The sequence below is a fragment of the Henckelia pumila genome, unplaced genomic scaffold (assembly GCF_033568475.1).
Source record: "Henckelia pumila isolate YLH828 unplaced genomic scaffold, ASM3356847v2 CTG_466, whole genome shotgun sequence".
Lineage (NCBI taxonomy): Eukaryota > Viridiplantae > Streptophyta > Magnoliopsida > Lamiales > Gesneriaceae > Henckelia > Henckelia pumila.
The window spans coordinates 3,461,881-3,487,814 of record NW_027331833.1 but is presented as its reverse complement, the minus strand read 5'-3'; the positions used below and the strand labels follow the sequence as shown (position 1 = coordinate 3,487,814).

Here is a 25,934-nt window from a genome sequence, read left to right as displayed (position 1 = left end):
AAGGCTCTAAAAAGGCTCATAAAATAATTTGGGTGGAAAGTTGTCATCTCGTCCGTCCACGGTCCCGTCTACGCGATCAAATAATTAAAATACTAAAAATCATAAAAATTACTAATTATGGGTTAAATGCTTAAAAAAATAAATTAAATCATGCACAAATAATTCACATAATTATTTAACCCATAAATCATAAATTTAAATAATTAAATATCTTAATTATGCAGGCGGATTTATGTAATTAAAAATACCGGGTGTTACAGTATCTGACAGGGAACAAGGAATTTAGAATAAATTTGTACGCTAGCCTTAGCTAAGCAGTTAGCGGATGACATTGTGAATCTTTAGCGAGGAAGAGCTTGACAAAAAAAACTTCAATGCCAGATACAGTGCAATTGTACAGTGTAATTGCAGAGATATTTTGGTGATTGGATTAGACTAAATTCTAAGTTCAGAACGTATATGTATTCGACATGATATATTGGTTGCCAGAAGTTGAATTTTCTCGTGATTTAGATTAGAGCCGTCAATTTGGGTTAGACCCGCCGGGTGGCCCGTCCTATCACGCAATTTAAGTGGATTTTCAACCCAACTAAAGGCGGGCCTAGGCAGGCCAACCCGCAAGCCGGTCTACCTAACCTGCAATACACTTTAGGTTGAGTTGGTTTGAAGATTTCTAACCCACCGGGATGGTGAGGTTGGCCCGCCCTCGACCTGCCAAATGGTGCGCCGCCATGGGTTGACATGTTTGACAGCTCTAGTTTAGATCAATGATTGATCAGCAGTTTTGTGAATCTTGTTGTAGGTACATTCTCATGATTGACCAAGACCTGTTTTGAGGACCAAATCTCTCAAGGTGTGGAGAATATAGTAGGCCAATTTTTTAAATAAACAAGTAATTGTTTAAGCATGTTTAAAATAGTTAAAACATGATTAAAGAATTCTCGGATGAGATTAATAAATAGAAAATCAGATTTAGGATGTTTGAAAATGGTCCAGAGGGTTCCAAGTATTTAGAGTGATTCTACCGTGACGGTTTTCCGGTACCCGTTTATTTGCATTAGCAATCATAGCATGTGTGTTCTCATACCTTCGTGCTGAGGGTTGTTATCGCTCACATCAGTGTATTTTCTTTGCACACCCCATTCGGCGGGATAGTTGCAAGTTGCCCAGGTTTTGGATCATTGTGTAGTTGACATCCAGGGGTTGATCTCAGTTGATGTCAGCATAATTAATTAGGATTGATCATCTTGTGTATTAAAAATCGATTGGCTTGTATATTATTTTGGGTTTGAGTTATTTATCCGTTGTATACTGTCGGGTTAGTATTGATTTAAGTTTTCCGCAGTTAGTCACTGAGCAATTTTTATTGAACTAAATATGAGAAAATAATATATACAAATTTTTGCATATATTATCTTGACATATTTATATTAATAAAAAATCTTTCAAATCGAATTAAATAAGATAATATTCTACAAAAGAATATATTTATAACAAATTTGAATTTATTTAATTCAAATTTTATTTTACCTCGTTTGATTGAAACATGATATTTTTTTTTCAAAATTTTCAATTAATCGATTTTTATTGGCTCGGTTTTGTTTGGCTTTAACAGTAAACTTCAGTTGGTTCGGTTTGTAAAAAAAAAAAAAAACGATTATTATGGTTTTAAGATGTTTGGTTCGCTTTTAACTGACGCTCATCCCCTCTTCAAAATAAAAACTGATACTCAATGTTCACAGGGGCATAGACGAGTTGGTAATCCACAGGGGCATAGACGAGTTGGTAATGTCTGAAGTGACGTGGGAAGAGATCCCAGCGTTGCGTTTCAATCCTCGTGTGGAGCATATTTCCTGCTGAAATATTGTAGGGTATGCTCTGGGGTTGGGTCATGCTGCTCCCTCCTTCAGGTCCCGTCGTTCGTGCACATCACTCGATTTAATCTCCGAAAAAACTGATACTCAATCCCAAATCCAAAAATCATGTCAGAACAAATAAATTTAATTTGTAGTTCGTTAGTTTGTCATATTTATTTGGAAAATCAATTCTACCCTCTTGTTGAGAATATTCAAATTAATAACTAATTTTAAATAAAATATTATTTCTAATGTCTATGAATTAGCAGCGTCTTGATATTACACTTTGTTAAGAACCAAAAATACCACAGTAAAATTAAAAAAAATACTCAATTTTATTTAATAAAACAATATTTTAACCTATCATATCCACTTTAAAAGACTTTTTAATATACTTATAAAAAATTTATACATTATTATTATTATTACTAATAAAAAAAGCAATTAAACCGTCATTTGAGCTTCCCCATGCATATACTATTATTAAAGTGGTTTCCCGCCTCTTGGTACCTCTGGCTTTTGCCATTTGAGCTTCCCCATATACTATTAAACTGCCCTTTTGGCTTAATTAGTTTGATCATATATCAATTCATGATGGCGGGAGAAATCCAAGGACCCACTATTGGAATCGATTTGGGTACCAATTTCTTAATTGCCTTGTTTTGTTTATGGGCTGCCATCATGTTGATAATACTTCTGCTTGCTTGTGTATTTCCCATTGATATTTTACAGTTTGCAAACTTTAGGATATCTTATTTAACCAACAACTGTTGGCCATCTGATGCATTTGGATGATTATATAAATATAGGGGTGATCACATTTTTTCAAAAACCGTCCGAACCGACTACACCGCACCGCCCCGCACCGTCGTATTTTATTTTTTGAAATAACAGCGGTTTTTTTAAAAAATGAAAACGGCCCCGCCGCCATGGTTCGGTTATAATTTTTGGCCTAAAACGCCCCACACCGTACCGCCGTATATAGTGGTATTTGGCTAGAGTTATATTTATAGAACATTGTATATACATTATACACAATAGATTCGATCATATGTCGTCTCCACTCTCTTCTCTCTCAACTCTTCAAAAAAATTTCCCCTCTTTCTTTCTTTATAATCTATTTACTAGTTTCTATACAAATATTAATCTTCAACCTTATCTAAACATATTATAATTGATTAACTTTATTTTGTCGCTTGATTGTTATTTTATTTAGTTTTATTTTGTTTATTATAGTTTTCATTCATTATTCTAATAATTTTAATAGTTTTATTTTTTTTTTCCATTTTACCTATCATTAAAAAAAAAACCGCAAACCGACCGCAACCGCTTAAAACCGCCGAAAACCGCAATAACGATTTTACATATAAAACCGCAACAAAAAAAATAAAATATAACCGAACCGCAATTGGCAATTCGGTTTGAATTTCTTATGAAAAACCGCCAAACCGCACAGTGATCACCCCTATATAAATATATTTATATGATTTAAAAACTTGGCAGATGCAAAGAGATTGATTGGTAGGAGATTTAGCGATCCTATGGTCTAGAAAGACTTGATGCTATGGCCATTCAAGGTCGTTTCTGGTCACGATGATAAGCCGTTGATTGTGGTTACCTACAAAGGTGAGGATAAACAATTTGGTGCTGAAGAGATTTCTTCAATGGTACTCAGCTTATCTTGGATCTAGTATAAAAAATGCAGTTATTACCGTGCCAGCTTATTTCAACGATTCCCAACGACGAGCCGCTAGGGATGCTGGAGTCATTTCTGGGTTGAATGTGTTGCGTATCATTGTTGAACCAACTGCTGCAGCCATTGCATATGGTCTCAGCCAAAAGTCTAGTGGTGAGAAGAATGTGCTGATTTTCGACCTCGGTGGTGGCACTTTTGATGTTTCTCTTCTCACAATGGTGGAGAGTACTATTACGGTGAAGTCAACTGCGGGTGACACCCATCTCGGTGGAGAGGATTTTGACAACATAATGGTGAACCATCTTGTCAAAGAGTTCAAGAGGAAGCACCAAAAGGACATGAGAGACAGCCCCCGAGCATTGAGAAGGTTGAGGACAGCTTGCGAGAGGGCAAAGAGGAGTCTCTCTTTTATGACTCATACAAGTATTGGAATCGATTGTCTTTACGATGGAATAGATTTTGACTCCGATATAACACGTGCCAAATTCGAGGAGCTGAACATGAACTTGTTTGAGGAATGCATTGGCCATGTCGACAAGTGTTTGAAGGATGCCGAGATGGACAAGAACAGTATCCATGACGTAGTGCTTGTTGGTGGATCTACTAGAATTCCAAAGGTGCAACAATTGCTTCAAAATTTCTTCAATGGTAAGGAGCTGTGCAAAAGCATTCACCCCGATGAGGCCGTAGCCCATGGTGCAGCCGTTCAAGCAGCGATTTTGTCTGGCCAAGGCACTCTCAAGATCCAAGACCTGGTGTTGTGGGATGTCACGCCTTTGTCTCTTGGCGTGCTTGTTGGCGATGATGAAATGAGTGTAGTAGTTCCTAGAAATACCACGGTTCCAATTAGGAAACAAACAAACAATACCACTCGTTATGATGACGAAACTAGTGTGTTGTTCCCTGTGTATGAAGGTGAAAGGGCTAGAGCAAGCGACAACATTTTGTTGGGTACGTTTCTTCTGTCCGGCATTCCTCCTGCTCCGAGGGGTGTCCCGACGATCAAGGTGTGCTTTGACATTGATGCTGATGTTATTCTAACCGTGTCTGCTGAAGAGGAAACAGCAGGTAAGAAAAACAGCATCACAATCAGCAATGTCAAAGGTTTGCTGTCCTGGGAAGACTTCGAGAGGATGTTGGAGGAAGCCGCAAGATTTAAGCTAGAAGATGAGGAGCATAAGAAGAAATTCGAAGCCAAGAATTCTCTAGAAAATTATGTCTACGGCACCAGAGCTACGATCAAGAAGCTTGCTTCAAGATTACCGGCTAACGTCGCCAAAAAAATCGAGGACGAGATCAAGTCTGCTGTACAATGGTTGGATGAATGCAAGGTTGCAGACGTACATGTGTTTGAGGATAAAAAAAAGTTGTTGGAGAGTATTTGGAAGCCTACTATTAGTAAATACTAGCTTATAAGATCGGTGATCATTGAGGGAGATTGACTTGGTGTATTTCTGGTTTTGCATTATTAATTAAATAAATATAATTTGAATTTCTTTTTTCACCTTTTTTGATATTATTATATGTATATCATGATTTGAGCAATGATGTTTTATAGTATTTCTTTAGTAATGTCATTGATATTTTAGAAAACATATATATATATCTAGTATTACCAAAAATATTATATCTTGTATTATAGACAAGTGCATGCAGGACGATTCTTGATCAAAACCGATCATATCAGTTGAGAAACTTATAAATATTCAAGTGTGAAAAATTCATGCTCAAACATAATATGTAGTGATCGAACTGATGAATAAGCAAATAAGAAAAATTGGTGACTGATTAATGATATAGCAGCAAATAAACCAAATATGATACATATATATATAAAGTGTTAAACTGTGCGTAAATATGCAACATGTGTTTAATTATATGATTCATGCTAATTTTGATATTGATTTCTTATATATGTTTTTTTCCTTTAGAATATATAAAATTAATATATATGGGTTTTCTCAAAAAAAAAAACGCAACTAGCTCAAAACTTGCATTGGTAGGCCTAATAATTAAGATTTGGCAGAAGGATGTTGATCATCATGATCTTGATCATCTTCGTTGGGCAACTGATTGAGATCAAAATCCAAGATTTTAGGAGGCTTGTAATGGCGTCTCTGGTGGCCTCCAAGAGCTTGGCCAGATGGGAATTCCTGGAAACAAATCTTACAAGTATATGTCGTCCTCCTGTCAATATTTAGATTGGTGATCATGGAAAGTTGGTTGTGACCACGTGGTCTAAGATCGACGGCGTCGCAGATGATCATCTTGAACTTGGTGTGGCTCGACTTGTGGCCTCCCAATGCAAGATGGCTCGAGAAAGTTTTGGCGCACACATTGCAAGCGTAAGTTTTAGGCTTAGGAGAGGAGACTACCACCTGATTCTTGACATATATATCATCATCACTACTAGTACTAGTACTGTTGCATAATATAATTCCTTCCGTTGATGAAGTAGTACTAGTAGTTTTCCATATTTCATCATCTGTTTTTTGAATCTTTCCAGACGACCCAATTATATTCATCATCTCTGTTCCCTCTAACCTACGTTTCGACTTTCCAGAATCATCATCATCATCATGACTTGCCTCGGAACCGATACGATCGTAATTATTCTCATGATCAGAACTCGAAACACCGAACGGAGTTGTAGCTTTCACAAACGACGTTAAATCCACCATGGAAGAAGAATCATCCATTGATTAATCCTCGCGGAAGCCTCAACTAATTCACCCTTGGAACTATATATAAATATAAATTAACATTCAAGTGGCCTGTAGAATTAAGAGTTCTGAAAGGAAACTAAAATAACTTAAATAACATCATCAATCCTTAAATCTACTGTCTTGACCTATTTTTTTTTTTAAAAAAAATAAAAAATCAAAAAAATTATATTTCGGGAGGGAGTGTTTTTACAAGATCTCAAACCCAAGATTTCTCCTAAATATGGGAGTTTGGTGCCACTTAAACTTGTATTTTTAATATTTGTTTTGATATTGGGAGTGGGGTATATTTTTACAAGGTCTTGAATCAAAGACATAGGTTTGTTAAAATTAAAATTAATCTCTTCCGTACATATTAGAACGACCGAAATCTTTGTAAATTAGATAAATACAAATCTTTTCGAATTTGGAGCAATATTTACGGCATGGTAATGTGTAATAAGTTACTTACCCTTAATTTTCAAAATTTTGACCAAAACTTTTATGTGGTAGTAATGTCATTTATACGTGACGCGTGTATATAAATAATTTTTTTGGATATATAAATTTTTTTATGTTAATTAATTTTCATATTATTTTATTTTGTGTAATCAATTAAATATTTAAAAGTTTAGATTAAGATAAAAGAAAATCCAATAATTTTAAAATTAAAAGCAGATATGATATGATAATTATAGATAAATTATAAATAAATTTGTTACTCTACCGTCTTCCAAGAGACCAACACTATTATTAATATTATTAGTATTTTATCGGTACGATATACGGAGTATTAGTATTTTAATAAATTAAAATTTTAAATTATTTTTTATAATATGTTAAAATTTTTTATATCAAGCGTATAATTAATATACATTTAATATCGAATTACGAATATTCAATAAACTAAACATTCATAACGATACTTTTTTAAATGTTCGAAAACGTAATATTATAAAAAAATAAAATATTTATAGTTATTTAATATGATAAAAAGTAGCGATAACTAAATATATATATAAAAAATTTTGACAGTAGAACTAAATATATAAAAGTAACACAACACTCAAAATCATAACATAAATTAAATAAAATGATACATCCGTATAGATATTTAAATGCATCTTATATTTTGAGGTGGGTCGAACCACTACATTGGTTATATTAAGCACAACTTAAAATCTCATTTATAACATTTATACAAATATTAACATATTGATGGATACAAAAAAATTAACTGAAATTGACAACAGTTATATCATATTAAATTTCGGATCAAAATTGATTATATATCATATATATCATTTATGAAATTTTTTACATATACATATAGCACAAAAAATTAACCGAAATTAAGAAGTACTGAAAACATTATATCAAATTTCAAATGTTTGAAACAAAAATTTGGTACATTGTAATATAACATTTATGGAAATTTTTACGGATACACAAAACAAAAAATTAAATAAAAACAAAAAGTATTGATAATATCCTATCAAATTTAAAATTTGAACATTGATATAATATCATATATAGCATTTATGAAATTTTTAACATATATATATATATACACAAAATTTAGCTAAAATTAAAAAAATGTAGCGATAACATTCAATCAAATTTAAAATTTTGAATATAAAATTGGTACATTAGCTTCAGGACGGTCCTGCCGCAGAGCGGGCAGGGCCCATGGGGCCCCAAATTTGTTAAAAAATTATATTATACATATATATTATCAATGTTATGTATTAATGGATTTTAATTAATTATTATATTATAATTATTACTAAAAAAATAAGAACATGTATGCACGTTTTCAACAAAGCTATGGTCAAAATTGATATGTGCAATTTTCGATTAATTCATCACCTCTCAATTTGGTGTTGTTTGTCGTCGACCATCACATTCCATTGTCTTTTCTTGATCATCGATTTTTTTAGTCTTGAGTTTTATAGCTTGATGTTCAATCAATTTCCTCTCTTCCTCTATATGAATTAAAATTTTACTTATTACTCATTCAATTTAATTTTGATTTCATGTTAGATGTTAATATTTATTGTTATTTTCAAATCGGGGTTGAAAATTTATGGATTGGAGGTACGAATCTTGAAATCTAATTTCGAAAATTGAGGTTTTTAGTTAATTTAACTTTGAATACCTAAATTAACTGCTTCTAAATTAAATTAACAACCTAAATTGTGAGTTTTGATAGTTCATTGTGATTTTTTTTTTTGGATAATTTCATAATCATATTTACAAAATACGAAAGATAATTTCGTATAGTTCAATTATATTTAATTTTTTAAATTAATGTAAGAAACTCTTGTTTTAAACTTGACCCCGGACCTCATTTTTCTTTGAACCGTCCCTGAGAAACTCTTGTTTTAAACTTGGCCCCGTACCTCATTTTTCTTTGAACCGTCCCTCATTAGCTTATATAGTATTTATCAAAACAGGCGGAGGAAAACGATCGTTATTCTTATCAAAACTCGAAACACCGAGAACCGGCGGCTGCAGGCGCGGAGTTCTAGCTTTCCCGGGCCTAACATTCAGAAACGTTGTTAAATCCACCATGGAAGAACCATCCATGATTAATCCTCGCGGAAGCCTCAACTTCACCATTGGAACTATAAATTAACATTCAAGTGGTAGAATTAAGAGTTCTGAAAGGAAACAAAAATAACTTAAATAACATCATGAATCCTTAATTCTACTGTCTTGACCTATTTTTTTTTCAAAAATAAAAAATCAAAAAATTATATTTCGGGTGGGAGTGTTTTTACAAAATCTCAAACCCAAGATTTCTCCTAAATATGGGAGTTTGGTGCCACTTAAACTTGTATTTTTATTTATTTATTTATATTTATTTATATTTATATTTGTTTTGATATTGGGAGTGGAGTATATTTTTACAAGGTCTTGAATCAAAGACATAGTGTAAGGTCCGAAAATATTAAAAAATTAATTACAAAATTTAAGATTTAAATTTCAAAATTGAAAAAATATGAATTTGAGAATTTATGGAAATTAGAGATTTTAATTTCGGGTCAAAAATATTTAATTTGAGGATTTTTGGATTTTAAGATTTAAATATTCGGAATTCTTAAATTAAAAGAAGAGAATATTTGAATTGATTATTTCTGGGATTTAAGATTTTATTTATGATTTTAAATAGGAAAAGGATTTAATCAGAAGCAAAGAATTGAATAAGGACCGATTTGCAAATATTGAGAAGGTCAAGGGCTCAAATGCGATAAGGTCCGAAATGATTTAATTTTAATCCGAGAATATTTAATTTGAGAATATTTAGAGTTTAGAATTAAATTATACTATTCTTAAATTATTTAGGATTGAAATTGAATGAAATCGCTTGTCTGAGGACTAATTTGCAAATATGACAAAGTCAATCCTCTTATCCATTCTCGATTTATTAGAATCTCACTCTGTAGATCAAAAACTCTGATCTCTGTGGTTCTGCTTATCGAGAAATTATCTGAGCTCAAAACGCTTGCAATAACCAAACTCCCATACTGATTTTACTCACCTTATTTCTGACGAGGTCAGACGATAATCAAGACTAGTCACAGACGCAAATCTTGATCTACTACAAAACCGTTCCTTGTCCAGGTAACATATATACTAAAATCAACAATCCTTGGACTAATTTCAATCAAATGACCATCCTCTATTCTGAACAATATCTGTTAACAGAAGATCTCATTCCATAATTTAATGAAGTTAGACAATAATTCAATGTTATTTGATTAGTCCTCTTACTAGATCAATCCATCTAGTGATATCTTCCAATATCAACTGCATTAACTATCTACTTAGAATAATCACTAGTCAAGGAATACCCTTTCGGCCAAGACTATCCTGTCAACATAAAATCTTATTCTGTATCTCTCACGAAGTCAGATGATAACTAATTCCCTTAAATACTAAATCTAGCATCAAATTCCATTTCTTACAAAAGAATTTCAAATGTCTCATAACTATACTCCTTCTGTGAATGTATAAAATATCAAAATTGAGTTTTCCTCTCTTGTAAGTCATCTCGAAAGCACGAAAGGCTTCCAGAATACACACTGACATAGGATCGTGCATCCTCGATGTCTAGACTCATATCAACATAGCCCACAACACTCGGTATAACTCACCATCGTACCTTGATGAGATTTATCATCATTTGACAATAACTTAACAAGTTCAAGTCAACATCTACGGGTCTAAGAAAACCGCCCAGTCAATCATACTATAAAATGGTATGACCAAGTTCCAGGATAAAACACGTCATTTTGGGAAATACTCAAAGTCAATCAACGCATTAGATAATTCTAGAATTTATCAATTAGAAACATGCATATCCTATCTGTTTCATAATGATTACTTGTCGAGGAATATCAATTCCAGACTTATTCTGACAACGAAAATGTCAAACTGCATCTCTGATGAAGTCAGACGATACTTATTCTTTATAAAAGTACTCAACGGTCAAAATATCCCTGTGACTGTTGTAGAATCACTAGGCTAAGATAGCCTCTCCTAACTACACCCTCCCCTGAAACACGAAAGGTTTCCAGAGTAATGCTGGCATAGGGTCGCGCTTCCTTTCCATCTAGATAATCAATATGTTCACAATACTTGGTATAACCTACCCTGATGAAAACCATCATCACTTGGCAACAATTTAGCAAAGTCCAAACAAAAATGTCTCGGGTGAGTGTCCAAATTAATTGATAACCAATCAACCAAACACTGAAATCAATTTCAATTCTGAATTAATTCTCAAAAATAAAATTAGTACAACTTATTAGAGTCCCAAAACAGAATTACCAAATACAATTTAGATAAACCCAAGCATTTGTACAATTTTTATTACAATTCAAAATCAATTTACGTCAAAGGATGTACAATGATACTAATACATCCAATGTCTAGAATCATGATACAATGATTCAAATGCTTAAAACGGAAAAAATATTTATAACAAATCTTAATACAATATTTAAGAAATGCAAATACAAGAATAAATCTTACATTCTGTTTACTGATCTTGAACGTGAGGTTTCTGTCAGCCTTCAGTCAAAAGCCTCCATAGAATGCTGTCGAATCCTCTTTCTCACAAGATTTAAAAGATCTTGCTAATCTACCGAATATTTCCAATATTTTTGGGTTTCTTATCTGGTAGATGAGACAAGATCCTCATGACAATCTCTCCAACTACTAGTGGAAAATCTTCAGGGGTATCTATGGATCACAGGGAATCTAGACGATCACGTCTTCCCACGCTCCAATAGATCTCGAGAAGTACCTGAAGTTCAAAACTGGATCTTCTCTTCCAGTTCCATCCTGCTGGGATCGACATAAGGCGAATCTCTTATGCCAATCTTAGAAAAGCCTAAGTATCTTATTATTCCAACTTATGTTACTGCTATCGTTAGTCAAATTCGAAATCTACAAGGATAACCCAAATATCAATACTATGCCCCAAAAAATCTTATTGCATGATCTGATACCATAAATATAGTGACCCACACCATACTAACCTACTAATCAAAAACTTAGGCATGCGATTAAATCATAAATAATTATAATCAGAGTAAATGCGTAAATAATACAAAATCCAGAACTGACAGAATACAACCGATAAATTAACCCAAATTTATACAACCCAATTGAATTAACTTAGTACAAGTAAGGTAAAAACCTAGTGGTTAACCTTACAATCATACCTTGGTCACTACCTAATCTCCAAATCCTTGAGAGAACTATCTGTAACTGCCCCGTCGAATGGGGTGTCCAGACAACAGAAAATAACTGGACGTGAGCACTAAAGCTCAGAACGCTAATACAGGTAAACATACGTATATGATGCATGCAATGTAATGTACGTGTATCATATTTGGGTAGACAAACCATTGGATCCAACCACTCACTCCTAACTGGACGTGGACTAAAAATGTCACCCTAGATCACTAGAGTCCGCTTGAACCGTCGGCCACTATGACTCTCAGTATCAAAACGACCAAACAAGGGCTGAGCACCCTAAAACACTGGCTTATCTCGAAGTAGATCCAAGCTCAATATGAATGCACATGCAACATAATATCTCAAAGCAGTAACATGCATCATGTCATATAATATGCAACACATAAGCATGCAAACCCGCTGACAATCTCAGTCAGTACTTACGTACCTTACTAAGACAGTTCTAGAAACATCCATCTAGGTTCCAAACCTTCCATTAGTACTACAATGCAAAATATCCATGCATTAAAAACTTTCTTTAAAAACCTTAACTAAGCTATTGCATACTCCTTATTATTTTTATAGGATCTCGAGAATACCTCTGTCCGTGGTTAGCCCGCCGATGTCGATAGTCCCAAAACTTGGGCACAACTCCACTATGACCCGAAGATGCCTCACCAAGGCCCGGACCACGCGTAGATTACTAGAATTCCCTAAAAAGGCCTAAGAAGTCGAGAGAAAGAGAGAGTTGTGAATTGGTGCACAAATATGAATCTCGGAGCCCCTATTTATAGGATGAGATCGGACCATCCATTCTCGAGTTTGGACGTTCCGATCTTGCATGAGGGCCACGTCGTCTGCATACGCAGTTCAGACGTTCCGATCCCACTTTGGATCATCCGATCTCTTGCGTACGAGACACTTGTACAAATCTTTTGACACTTGTCCTAATAACACTTCGGATGGTTCGATCCTATACTTTGGATCGTCCGATCGAGCTTAGTGACATCAACCATGACATCATCCATCTGACCAGATTTGGACACCTGTCACACTTGAGTTTGGACCGTCCGATCTCCCTTCTTCCAAACTGCTTCGCTGCATCCGATGGCTTCGGATCATCCGATCTATCATGAGCTTAAGTTCGGACCATCCAAACTCTCCGAGCCCAATTAAGCCCTCTAACCATTTTTTGGGTGTTCTGGATCCGATTTCTAGGTTCGTTTGATCATATTAAAATCTTTTAATCATGTTTTACTTAATTCTAACATAATTAACCACTTAATATTTGTAAAATGGGACCGGTTACTACACATTATGTACTCTGTAAGTCTCATTAGTATATATATGGAAAATACTACATGAATGAATATATTTTTATAACTTCCATGAGGGTCTTACGGTACTTGCAAGGTACCCTGAATTTGGGTTCTTTTACAAGAAATGAGAAACTTCATATTTGTTGTCTTTGGCTGATAGTCATTATGTTTGAGATTTGGATGATCGAAACAACACTTCCAAATATGTTTTCATGTTGGGATCAGGAGTTGTTTCATAGTCTTCAAAGAAACAACCATTCGTCACTTTATTAACAACAAAAACAGAGTTTGTAGCTGCAACTTCTTGTGCTAGCCAATGTGTGTGGTTGAAAAGAATACTTGAAGGGATGAAATTCAAGCAACAAATACATGAAATTATATATTGTGACATCGGATCTGCAATCGAACTTTCTAAAAATCATGTTCTTCATTGTAGAAGCAAGCATAAAGATGTAAAGTATCATACTTAGAGATCTTGTGATGGAGGGAGTAATTGATCTTGTTCAATGGTAATTACTGCCGGAGTGAGTATCAAACTGCTTATGTTTTAACCAAATTTTGAACTAGTTCCATTTCTGAAGCTAAAGAAGTTGCTTGGAGTTTGCAGTTTGGGAATTCATATGTGAACATTGGAGTTGGTTTGTGATGAGTGAATGTTAATTCATTATATTGTGGTTATTTTTGGATCTATTTTGCATGCATTCGTTTTGTGCTAACATCATTTAAGTGTGATTTTATTATTTTTCATTCATATTGTCTACACCTCACTTTCCTTGGTTTAATTGCAGGATTAATGAAGAAATAAAAGTGTTTGGGCACAAGTTGACTTGCTCGAGCGGGTATTTCTTACCGCTCAAGCACGTGAAGGCAAAATTGGAAGAACTGGACAGAATATTGCACGCTCAAGCGGGTACTTCTTGCGCTTGAGCGTGCCTAGAGGAATTTTTATTGTGCGAGACAAAAAAATTGGCGCTCGAGCGGGCACTTCTTGCGCTTGAGTGCGATCATGGGAGAGAATTTTTTATTTTGCGGACTCTTTCGTAAAGGAAACAAAGTTCGTAGATTCTAGGGGGCGTATATATACCAAATTATATCAGATTTTGAAGGGGATTCATATTTTATTGAAGATAAGGTGGCTAGGGCTTGGGAGAATTTGAAGAACGCTTCATATTTTTTTCTCTATTTTTATTTAGTTTTTGTTTACGATTAAAACTTTGTTTTGAATTATGTTTTCGTTTATGGAGTAGACTTTTTCCTTTCGATTAAGGCCACGAGACTGAGCCGAGACTGATTTATGTTGAACACATGAATTATGGTTTAGGATTTTTTATTTATTTTAATTATTTATTGTTGGATTTATCATATTGTTCTTGTGAATAATTTGGTCAGTATTCGATTGATTTGATTGATTCTATGTCGAAAGATTAGGAATTGATTATGCTTCGCTCCAATAGTTAACACAATGTTAAATCGACTATTCATTATGCGGTTTTAGGTGAAAATTGAATTTTCATAATTATTTAATACGTTTGAGTTTGATTAGAATTAATTAGAAATAATTAATCCGTCCAACTTGAATAGATTTAGCAAAGTTTAGAAATATTTTGTTGAATAGAATAGAAAAATTCACCTTGATTTGGAATAGTCTTGGGTTTTAGATTGTGCCACGTGTATGCATGAATTAGCTCGGTACCTTCGCGTGCTTTAATAAATTTATTTGATATTGAATTTATCCTTCGAGTGTTATTTTTTTTTCTTTTTATTGTCTGATTAATATATTTTTTATTTATATTTTTGTTGAATAAACTCAATCACATTTATTATTTAGTCCAAATTAAGTAGAATAATTATATTTTGGTAATCATCTATTAGTCTCTGTGAGATCGATATTCGGATTCGTCGTCCATATACTATCAATTGACCTAGTTCACTTGCTAGGTTTATTTATAACCGAAATTTTTGGTCAGTTTGCTGCATAAACCGAAATTTTTGGTCAGTTTGTTGCATATAAACTGAAGTTCCACAACTTCTAATTTAAGAGAGGGATTGTTGAAGTTTTTTTTTTTAACAGTTGAAGTTGTTATTTTGTTTTATCATAATAGTTTCATATGTTCACCAAATCCATGTTAAGTCTTTTGGAAGTCAGTCCATGAACGTCGCATTTTTCTAAGACATATTAGTTGCTGTCTTTTTTCTTTTTTAGCTCTATATATAATGGACACAAATTTGTAAGCATTCGATATAGTAAGAAATAAAATATTATCATTTAATTTCTCTAGGATTTGGTCCTTTGTTTCTTGCCCTTTAATTTTGTAACACAATCTTTGTCTTTGTCATGAAAACAATCAAAGTACGACATTTGAGTTGCTATAATTTCTGAAGAATTTGAGTTTTACAGTTATAATTTTTTATAAAACAATGAACACTTGATGCTATAATTTACATCATAATAAAGTTCGTGTGTTTAATTTTACTGGATCACAACTATTACAATTATCACGAGAAATGTAGACGAAATATAATAATGAAAACAATTGAAACACGATGTTTGAAATGTTATAAAATATGAACTCGGACGACTCTCTGCAACACTTAAAATTCTATTCTATGTGTAGTTTGATCTTCGCGCGAACATATTATCCAAAACAAAAACAATTATATGCAAAACTTTTTCATGGTAATTTCTAAGCCCTTGGATCAACATTTTCCAGGGGGATAAGCCGGACTGCCACGTGGTGGAGCAATCGACGTCACGTGAGTGGGCCATCAAGTGGGGATGAAATTGTCAATTCCATTTGGGCCGCCATGAGGGGCGGAAGTTGCCCGCTTTGGCAATCCGTATAGAAACCCCCTTCAAAAAAAAAAAAAAAACAAATTATAGAAACCCTAATTGTGGGTTTTCTCGTGTTATCCAATTCCTCCTCATTGATTCGTACAATATGGGCGAAAGCAAGCAAGGAGTCATGGTGTTGGGGATTCCGACCAAAGCCGGCGGTTTCAGGGGGCTATCGGAGCAGAATCCTGTTGCTTCGGTGCAGGCCAAATTCAAGGAGGTGGAGACGAAGTTCAAAGGTTGGCTTGCGAAGCAGTCGTTGGCGGTGGAAGCCGCTGTCGTCACCACCACAAGCGCCGTCCAAGGAGCCGCCATCGGTGGTTTCATGGGAACGCTCACCGGTGATGTTTCCTCCTTGGTTCCGCAGCCGAACGCGGCCGGCTTCAATCCAGAAGCTATGGCGTCTCTCAAACAAGCTCAGGTTCCTTTTTCTTTCTTTTTTTTTTTTTTTGCCTTTCAATTTTCAATCCTCTCCATCCCCTCCCAACTCTATACCGTGTCTTTTATGCTTATATACCCTTTTATTGGGTTGTCTGCTTCAATTTCATTTTTATTTATTTTCTTTTGTGGGTGTTGTATCTTGGAATACTGAATTTTCTCCCAAGAATAAATTTTTCCGCACCTTTTGGCTTTTGCTATTTATTCCTGATTTCCTATGAACCTTCTGCATCCGTGTATGGCATGGTGATCATTTCCTTTCGAAGGATTGGAATTAGTGCTAAGATTTATTGCTATTCTTAAATTCTTAATTACTTAGGATCGGATTAAAAAAAAATTACTTAGGGTCAATTAGGTTGCTTTATATATCTGATATTTCCTGCCTTCTATTTTTAAAATGGCTTGCATTCCTTGTTTAAAATAGTGTTGTTTGATGAAGCTCTCCAAAATTTGTGTATTTCGACTTGAGGTTTTAATCTAAATATTTACTCCGAAGATTTTTGTTTATAGGTTTGGATACTGTATTTTGGTGAAGGTATTAACGAGGAACCTTTTATACGTTATGAAGAAGAAATTCATTAAGAAAAGTGAAGGTCATAATTTTTATAGGTTTGGATACTGCATTTTTGTTTAGTTTCTTTTCTCTTCATAATTGAGTCCCAGACATAATGGATCTTAAAATACGATAAGTTAAAAATTTATGGCATTTGATCTGCTTTATCAAAATCTAACTGAATGTGGACTTCTTGTGCCTAACATGCTCATGTGCTTGATAGGTTTTGTGACAAGTGTAAGGTTTACATATGTTTGTGTTCAGGCTTTTGCAGGAGGTCCTTTGGTGCAAGCACGCAATTTTGCTGTCATGACGGGCACCAATGCTGGCATTTCCTGCGTCATGAAAAGATTGAGAGGCAAGGAGGATGTTCAATCTAGGTTTGGCTTAGTTAGAACACCGACATATTTCTTTATGTTTATACATGTGATGTGTTATGGTAATTGGTAACTGGCATTTGATGTGCCTCAAACCTCTGTTTGTTTGTGCTTGTGCCTGATCACAGATGTTAGAAAGTGCCTCGCACAAAAAAATTTTCTCGAAACATCAGTAAAGCATTTTTTCCTGTTCTAAAAATGAGTATCAAAGTTGGTTTCCAAAAGGTTGCCCTTCTTATGTAGTTTCACCTAATTATAAGTTGTTTTCAGAAAATAATACGGTTTTGTTAAATAACTAATGAATTTAAGTAGAGTTCATTGAAGCTGTGTTCCTTGTTATTCTATTACAGTTAGGGATGGCGAAATTTCCCGAAATCCCATCTCATTTCCGTCCCGAAAAATCTTTACCCAAAATTTTTCACGATGTTTCAGGATTTTTCCCATCCCGATTGATATTGAGAGAGAGATCGGGATTAAAAACTTATCCCGACGGGATTTCCGACCCGTCCCGAAATAATATTATAATATATTTTATTAATAATTTTATTAATATATTGAGCTAAATATTATTGTGTTTCAACTCATATAACAATTAATTGTGAACATAATTCGCATAATTGTTTATTGTATCGAATAGTATAATAAGGAAATGACATTTTATTTTTGTGTATTATTTAAAATATTAAATTAATAATTTAATTAATTCATATTTATAATTATCTAATTAGATGATGACTTGCTAGTATAATAACGAAATAACATTTTATTTTTGTGTATTATTTAAACTATTAAATTATAATTTATTGAATTCATATTTATAATTATCTAATTAGATGATGACTTGCTAGGTGCCTGAAGGAACAAAAGTAACTTTGATTACTGGCATTCCCCTTTATTTTGATTTCAAAATTTTTTTTGAGATCTTGTAATATCCCCACTATTCGGGAGAGAGATCGGGATTAAAACCTTATTCCGACGAAATTTCCGACCCGTCCGAAATAATATTATAATATATTTTATTAATAATTTTATTAATATATTGAGCTAAATATTATTGTGTTTCAACTCATATAACAATTAATTGTAAACATAATTTGCATAATTGTTTATTGTTGAAACGATCGAATAGTATAATAACGAAATGACATTTTATTTTTGTGTATTATTTAAAATATTAATTAATAATTTAATTAATTCATATTTGAATGAGAGAAACTCGAATATGATACTCAATGGGTGCTTTTGATATTTGTGCTGTACGAAGAAGTTGTTTGAGATTCTTCATAAATTTTTTTGTTAAAAGAAATATTTTTCTTGATTACCCTCTCCCTACCCGACGGGATCCCGATCCCACACCCGGAATAACCGGTGAACTTGTGTAGATAAAGCACACATAATTAAACTATCATATTAAGTCCTTAGCTCGTCGATGAGATTACAAGTCTCGGCTAGAGCACAAACTCTGAGGATACTTGCATTTGAGCCTCTGGTTTTGGACCTCTACCCTGGATTTCAAGTAGAATGTTATATGGTATACTTTATGAGAGTATCGTTTTTACTCTTTGATCATTCACTAGTCCGCAGGTTCTATGACATATGCGCGCCTGGATGAATGTTAGAATTTTTTTTATCCGTATCGTCATTTGTTCTGTGCACTTAGTGTGTTGGTTGGTTATTGCAGTATGGTTGCAGCTTTTGGTTCTGGTGCTATGTTTACGTTAGTAAGTGGTATGGGTGGGCCGAATCTGGCAGCAAGCGCTGTTTCCTCTGGCCTTTTCTTTGCACTTGTTCAAGGTGGAATGTACCAGGTGATTCATTTCGCTACTAAATAACATCCAGCTCTTTTCATATCTTCATATTATCGCTCTCTCTTTTATTTGCTCATATGCAATAGTCAATGTCCCCATCCTGAGAACTTCTTGCATCGATCAATGCAGCTGGGACAGAAATTTTCGCAACCACCTACCGAAGATGTGAACTACTTGAAAACAAGGGCCATTCTGAGCAATCTTGGCCTACAAAAATACGAGAAAAATTTCAAGAGAGGGTTATTAACAGACAACACTTTACCATTACTAACCGATAGGTAAGTCGTTCAATGTAAGATTTAAAATGTCCAACTTAAACTCAGCTTTTAACATTTATCTTTACAATTTCAGCGCGCTCAGAGATGTGAGAATACCACCGGGACCGAGATTGCTAATTCTTGACCACATAGAGAGGTATGACCCATTCTTATTCTGCAGAACTCAGTTGCAATATCTCATGAAAACTTGTCTTGAAATCAAGGTTTTTCTTTTCTCCACAGGGACCCAGAGTTGAAAGAAAGACGAAGGGCTAATCACTGAGTACTGCTATGAAAACATATTCGCCGTGGGCTATGAACCCTTAGATCGAAAAGAGTTCATTCTTCTTCCAGATGATAAGGCAGCAACAATTTTGTTATACCTTCGTGTCCTGTGGTTGTGTTATGCTAAACTTGTGTTCAACATTTGTTCGATAATATTTGATTTCCATTATCTATAGATGTGGATGCTATTTGCTTGATACTTAATGGAATATAGCTGGTTCGTTAGAATATGAAACAAGTGCATGTTTGCAAAAATGGAACAGAATATGCAACAGGTACGCGTTTGCAAAATTGAACAGGTTTTTCATGTTCTTTTTTTTTTTTAAAAAGAAAAAAAAAAAAAGAACAGATTTATGATTACAAGTGTACAACAAAGGGAAAGAAATTAGTTGAATCTTAATTCGAGAGATGGTGAAATATTGGAGTTCTTTAGCGCAAGAAGTCTGTCCCAGCTACTCCCCAAGCCGAGTCTTGTATTCCTTTGCTTGTTCCACAGGGCCACAGCCTCTGCCTGAAGCCGGGCGAGCTGGTGGCATTGCCTCTTCTTCACCTCCTCTGCAACCATCGCTCGGTTCCATGCCTCGAGCAACTCATCCTCCATATCTCGTCCCTTCCTGATCTCCTCGGTTTCGTTTCCATCTCCTCATTCCTCAACCACAGCTCTACCTCCGCTGCAGCCGTGAGCTGGTGGCCTGCCTTCGTCTGTGCTGTGGAGGCAATCACAATACTATAATCTAACTCAACTGTGTACCTTACAAGGTATTGCCTTTTGGTGGCCTTGAAGAAATACAAAAGATATAGCAACAAATTTGATTCAGTGGTATCATCAATACGTTTTGTCTATTTTTGTGTAAGGTGAAGGCAGCCGACGTTCGATAACGCCACTATAACTTAGTTATACGGATCACTAGGAAACCTCTTAATTAGGCATAGGAGGCGTTAAACTATCAGGGAAATGGTTGAGTTCATACTAGTACAAGGGTAGTGTTTTATGTTAAATATAAGGTCCAAAATTGATTTGAACATGAAAGGTCCATAAAAATACAAACCATAGAAAAAAATTTCCGATGAATCATCAAAAGTCTCTCCTAGGGTTTCAATGGGAGTCTAGCCGTAGGTTTTCTCGCCAGATCAATCATCCGATATTGATATGGGCATTGCTTCGATCCATCTTCTCATCCATGGATCCGGATGAAAATGCTCATCTAGTTAATGAGATCAAATTATCTAATCCAAACGAACAAAAGCTCACTCTAATGTTAGATGATCTGAAACTAAGGGGAGGAATTAGTAGCTGACTATCTAGTGGCAAGAGTTATCGCTGCAAAGGCTATGAACCGGGAGACCTTCCGATTGCAGATCCCACGTATCATGCAGTTGAAGAGAAAAGTCGAAATTGAGTTTGTGGGAGATAATACATTTATCATCGACTTCATGTCGAAACTGGACAAAACGAGGGCGCTTTGCGAGGGGACGTGGAGTTTCTTCCAGGATTTGATAGTGATAAAGGAAATCCATTCAAAGGGCCACAATCCATAAATTATGATGTGATTTCGATATTATTGACTTTTTAAACAAAAGCACGCATGAGAAAATAGGCACTCGGATTGGTGTGGTGGAGGAATCAGATGAGGGTGAAAGCAGGTAAATGAGATCCTACCTGTACAGAAACTGTCCAAGACAAGATCTAAAGATGGAGATTTATCAATATATATGGGGTCCACTAATTTTCAGTGGACCTCACATATATTCATAAATTTCCACCGTTAGATGCACTATCAAGACAGTGTCTATACAGATAGGATGAATCTTCCGTGAAAGCAGCTCCTTCTTGGGTTTCTTCATTCGAATAAAGGTACAAATAGATATTACAATGCCTCTGAAAAATGTATTCGTGTTGGAATAAATTCTAGTGAGGAAGATGTTATCATACTCCTGACCTATGAGCGCTTGGTCTCTCTTTTCATAATTGTGGGAAGGCGGTAGCGGGGAACCCAAAATTGGAATATAGATTTGGTCGAAGGCGTGAAATCACGGATTTAAGGTTGTGTTTGGATAAACGTATTTTAAATCCATGGATTTCGATTATAATTTCAGTGTTAACAATGAAACATAGAGAAATCTTAAATTCATAACTTAGTTATTTAAACATTACTTAGATGAATTAAAATGAATTCCAAATCACCACTTTATTGGATGAACTTAAAATCCATTGTAACTATCATGAATTACTATATAAATATAAAATAAATGGATTTGATGTTTATGGTGTTATTTCTCTAAAAAAACGAAAGTGCATTTGAAAAGTTTTGCCACCACGAAAAGTTGATGTTATGAAAGTTGATGTAAGCAAGACACGAAATATTCAGCCACAAAATGCCGACACCATGCAGTCACACAAGGTTGATACCATGAAAACCGAGATTTTAGAAGTGACTTCTAGTGCTGTAGGGGAGGGGGTATAGCCAATCATAAAGAGTCTTAAATGTAGTCATGTGCGCAATCTAGTACAAAGGATATGGTCTTGTAGGAGAAGAAAATCGCTATGAGACAAAAGAGAGATGCTACGTCGAGTTTTGATGAGATTGATAATGAGATCATTGAAGTTGGAAAAACAAAAACAAATGGTGGACATACTGATTAACCCACAAAATCAGTTATGACGGCGATTACTATGCAACACCGTCAACATCAATGAGTTGTATTGTTTGGAATGTTTGGGGGCTTGGGAACCAACGGACATTCTAAGAATCGAAACGACTTATTTCTGACAAAAAATCTTATCTCTTGTTCTTGTGTGAAACCCGGAAGAGAGATTTTAATAAAAATCAATGGTCATGTATGCTCGGTTACAAGGAGTGTTTGTGGTTGATAGTCGGGGATGTAGTGGTGGATTATGCTTATTTTGGAGGGACTCTTTCGATGTTACTATAAAATCTTATTCACAGGGACATATCGATTGTCTAGTGAAGCGTGATGATAAATGATGGAGTTTTGCGGGCTTTTATGTAAATCTAAACTCAAGTCTTAGACACAATTCATGGGATCTAATTCGGAGATTGGCCGACTTGCATGAATTCCATGACATTCTTGGATAATTGTAGGAGACTTCAATGAGTTTGCTATCAAGTGAGAAACTCGGCGGTAATCGGCGGTCGACAACTCAGACAAAAGAATTTCGGAATGTTCTTGATGATTTTAATTTTCAAAGTCTATATTTTGAAGTTGATTTCTTCACTTGTGTCAACTTCGTAACACAAATGAGTTGATTTTTTAGCGCTTGGACAAATTTGTTAGCACATTTGGCTAGAGTATGTTGTACCCAACAACTAAGGGTGTGCTTGGTGCAGATGATGAGTGAATCGACCACTAGCTCTAATTTAATTAATAATTAAATAAAATATGGATTTTTTTTTCAAAAAATTCGGCATAACCTATCTATTTATATTAAAACTCACATATCACAGACATCAAGCTAAAAAAAATACAACCAACAACACAACAAATAAACTAGACCGAGAAAAAATGAACGAGTCCCTAAAAAAAGAGATACGTCATTACAAACAAATGAAAGTTTAACAATTTAATATTTACATGCCAACGAACCATTCTAAAGGTTATTACAAATACATTTACCCAAAACGCTAAGTTAAAGACTTCATAACGTTTAAATTCAAGTAAACTCTGCGGAAGACTAGAATAGGTCAGAGGGATGTGTCGTGCCCGCATCGCAGTCCACTTGATAGTCTTGTCTCTCGATCTCAACGAAAATCTAACCTGTACCAAGCATAGTAGTGAGCCTAAAGGCCCAACAAGATTGTACTAGAAATAATATATATGACTCCATTATAAATTGATACATATATTTATAGTATATAATTATTGTAGTATTTATTGTATCATATTAGACAACAAATCAAGGTAACCAGATTCAATGTACCAAGAATTTGATGTAAATAGATAACAATAAATGATCCAAATTATACCTATAAATAAAGATCAATTAGTAAAACAAAATAAAAATAGAAAAAGGGAAGAATATACAAAATATAAACAATCTTACTTGACCAACAATGAAACCTTTTCACTTTGACATTAAAAGATTTAGCTTGCCATGAAAATAAGACTCAAGAGTAAGAATAAAATAAATTTCATACTTAAACTTGGAGAAATATTGTAACGCCCTGTTTTTATCTTAAATGATTTTATTTGAGTTAATCAGAGTTTGCAGAGTTCACGAGCCGATTTGATTTTGATCAGGGTCACTTTTGCAAATTTTGGAAATTTCAGGGACTAAAATGTAAATATTGATTTTTTATATATTATCTACACTTGAAATTGATTTCTAAAGTCTTCCTCCTCCTCCACACAACCGAGAGACTCCATTGAAGCCCCCCTTTTGGATTTCAACCTTCCAGATTTCCTCCCGAGCTCGATCCGGCCGTTAAAAATTATTTCTGAAGGCAGATTATCGATCACTGCAGTGAGAGCTCTGTTATACCGTAAGTATTTCTCCGATCAGCTATGTTTTGATTTTTGGAGGTTGTTAGAATCGATTTAGATTCTGGTATGTTGTTCTTGGCGGAGTTCTGATCGTTTATTATCTGTCGATTTTGAAATAGAGCGACGTTCGGATTTGTTATGATTTTTTGGAAGCTATTTTTGAAAGTTTGAGTTTTGAGATTTGTTGGGATTGCCTTGTTGTTGTTGTATTAGCATTGTTATGAGATTATATCGGTATTGAAGTGCTGTCTGCGTTTTCGGTTTGTTCAGTTTTTAGCTGTTATGCCGTCGGTTTGAGTTTTGGGATTTCGAACCGTTTTTTGAGTTGTTGAACTTGGCTTGTAAGTTGATCATGGTTATTGATCTTTGATTTGTATCTGAACAGATTCGTTTGGAGTTTGTCAAGCCCAGGGTTAACAGCATTTGTTCATTTCAAAGATTTGGACGAAGAACGGTATAGATAATTACCTTGAGCCTTGTTGTTGTTTAGATTGGTTAGACTTTGATACAATCTTTTGTTGTAGCTTCCCAGAAGTTGGAACTACTGCCTTGAAAGGTAAAAGCAGTCATCGATAGCGGGATAGCATATTCAGAACAGTTGGTTCTCGAGTTTCCCTTAAAAGCACATACTTGCATCTACACTTGTTCTAGCATGAGGAATTTGTGTCTTGTTGAATTGCTTGAGCTTTTATTATATGGCTATGTTTTATATTCTGTTATGCATTCATCTTGAGCCAACTTTGATTTCAGCGGGCAGAATAGCCCTTCTTGTTTAGACGTTTGGGAACTATAATTGAGTGGCCTAGGTCTTAGTCATTTCGCCTAGTGCTAGCATACTCATTATAGTTGCTCAAAGTCTAGAGGAGTGGGATACGTGGCACCACCTCGATTGGGAGAGTCGGTGAGTGGTTACGTGATCTCATCCTTGGGATCCCAAAAGCACAGCAGAAATCCCTTGTTTATCAGATTTGATATCCCGGTTTAAAGACATGCATTTCATTACGTTGTTATTGATTTCGTTGTTGTTTTGAAATCATGTTTGTTGTTGTATTACTTGTATGTTTCTTTTACTGGGATTATCATTCTCACCGGTTATCCGGCTGTTGCTTTGTTTTGTATGTGTACTTGGCAACAGGTGGGGCATGATCAAGTCAGAAGAGGCATGGTTAGCTTTGAGGGAATGATGTAGAAGTGAGACTCGGTTTAGAAGTCTTGTTAGCATGACAATCTAGTTTATGTTTTGAAGCATGTTAAGAACTGAAACTTGGATTGGAAGTGGTCTTGCTTGTGGTTAGAACTCTTGTATTCTGTATTCGGCTTGTAATAGCTAGCATCGATGCGTGTTCTTCACTTTTATGTATTTAAATGCTATTTTGTTGGATATATATTAGTTGGATCATGTTAAAGTTCTTTTGGTTATTTTATTGCACTTTTGGAGGCTTGTTTTGAGCCAATTCAGCAGGCCATGCGCGTTCGCGCCTCGGGTGGCGCGCCCGCGCATCCCGCACGTCCCGCACTTCGTTTCGGAAGTTTTGGGCAGAGCTTCAGGCGCGCTC

General features: G+C 34.8%; 1 protein-coding gene and 1 pseudogene across 1 annotated transcript; both read left to right on the top strand.

Moving 5' to 3' along the window:
• Nucleotides 1-2,450: 2,450 nt before the first annotated feature.
• Nucleotides 2,451-4,961, top strand: LOC140872617 (heat shock cognate 70 kDa protein-like; annotated as a pseudogene).
• An 11,191-nt stretch (nt 4,962-16,152) lies between these two features.
• On the top strand, nt 16,153-20,079 carry LOC140872553 (chloroplastic import inner membrane translocase subunit HP30-2). Its single transcript, XM_073275421.1, has 6 exons — nt 16,153-16,578; nt 17,413-17,528; nt 19,207-19,333; nt 19,463-19,611; nt 19,685-19,747; nt 19,834-20,079. Exons 1-6 carry the CDS (start codon nt 16,264-16,266, stop codon nt 19,871-19,873), a joined length of 810 nt encoding a protein of 269 aa, XP_073131522.1. The 5' UTR covers nt 16,153-16,263; the 3' UTR covers nt 19,874-20,079.
• The last annotated feature ends 5,855 nt before the right edge of the window (nt 20,080-25,934 follow it).

Coding starts and splice junctions, on each gene's coding strand:
- LOC140872553 (XM_073275421.1), top strand. CDS start 16,264: ATGGGCGAAAGCAAGCAAGGAGTCATGGTGTTGGGGATTCCGACCAAA. Junction 17,529..19,206: donor AAGGAGGATGTTCAATCTAG/GTTTGGCTTAGT, acceptor TGGTTATTGCAG/TATGGTTGCAGCTTTTGGTT. Junction 19,334..19,462: donor TTCAAGGTGGAATGTACCAG/GTGATTCATTTC, acceptor CGATCAATGCAG/CTGGGACAGAAATTTTCGCA.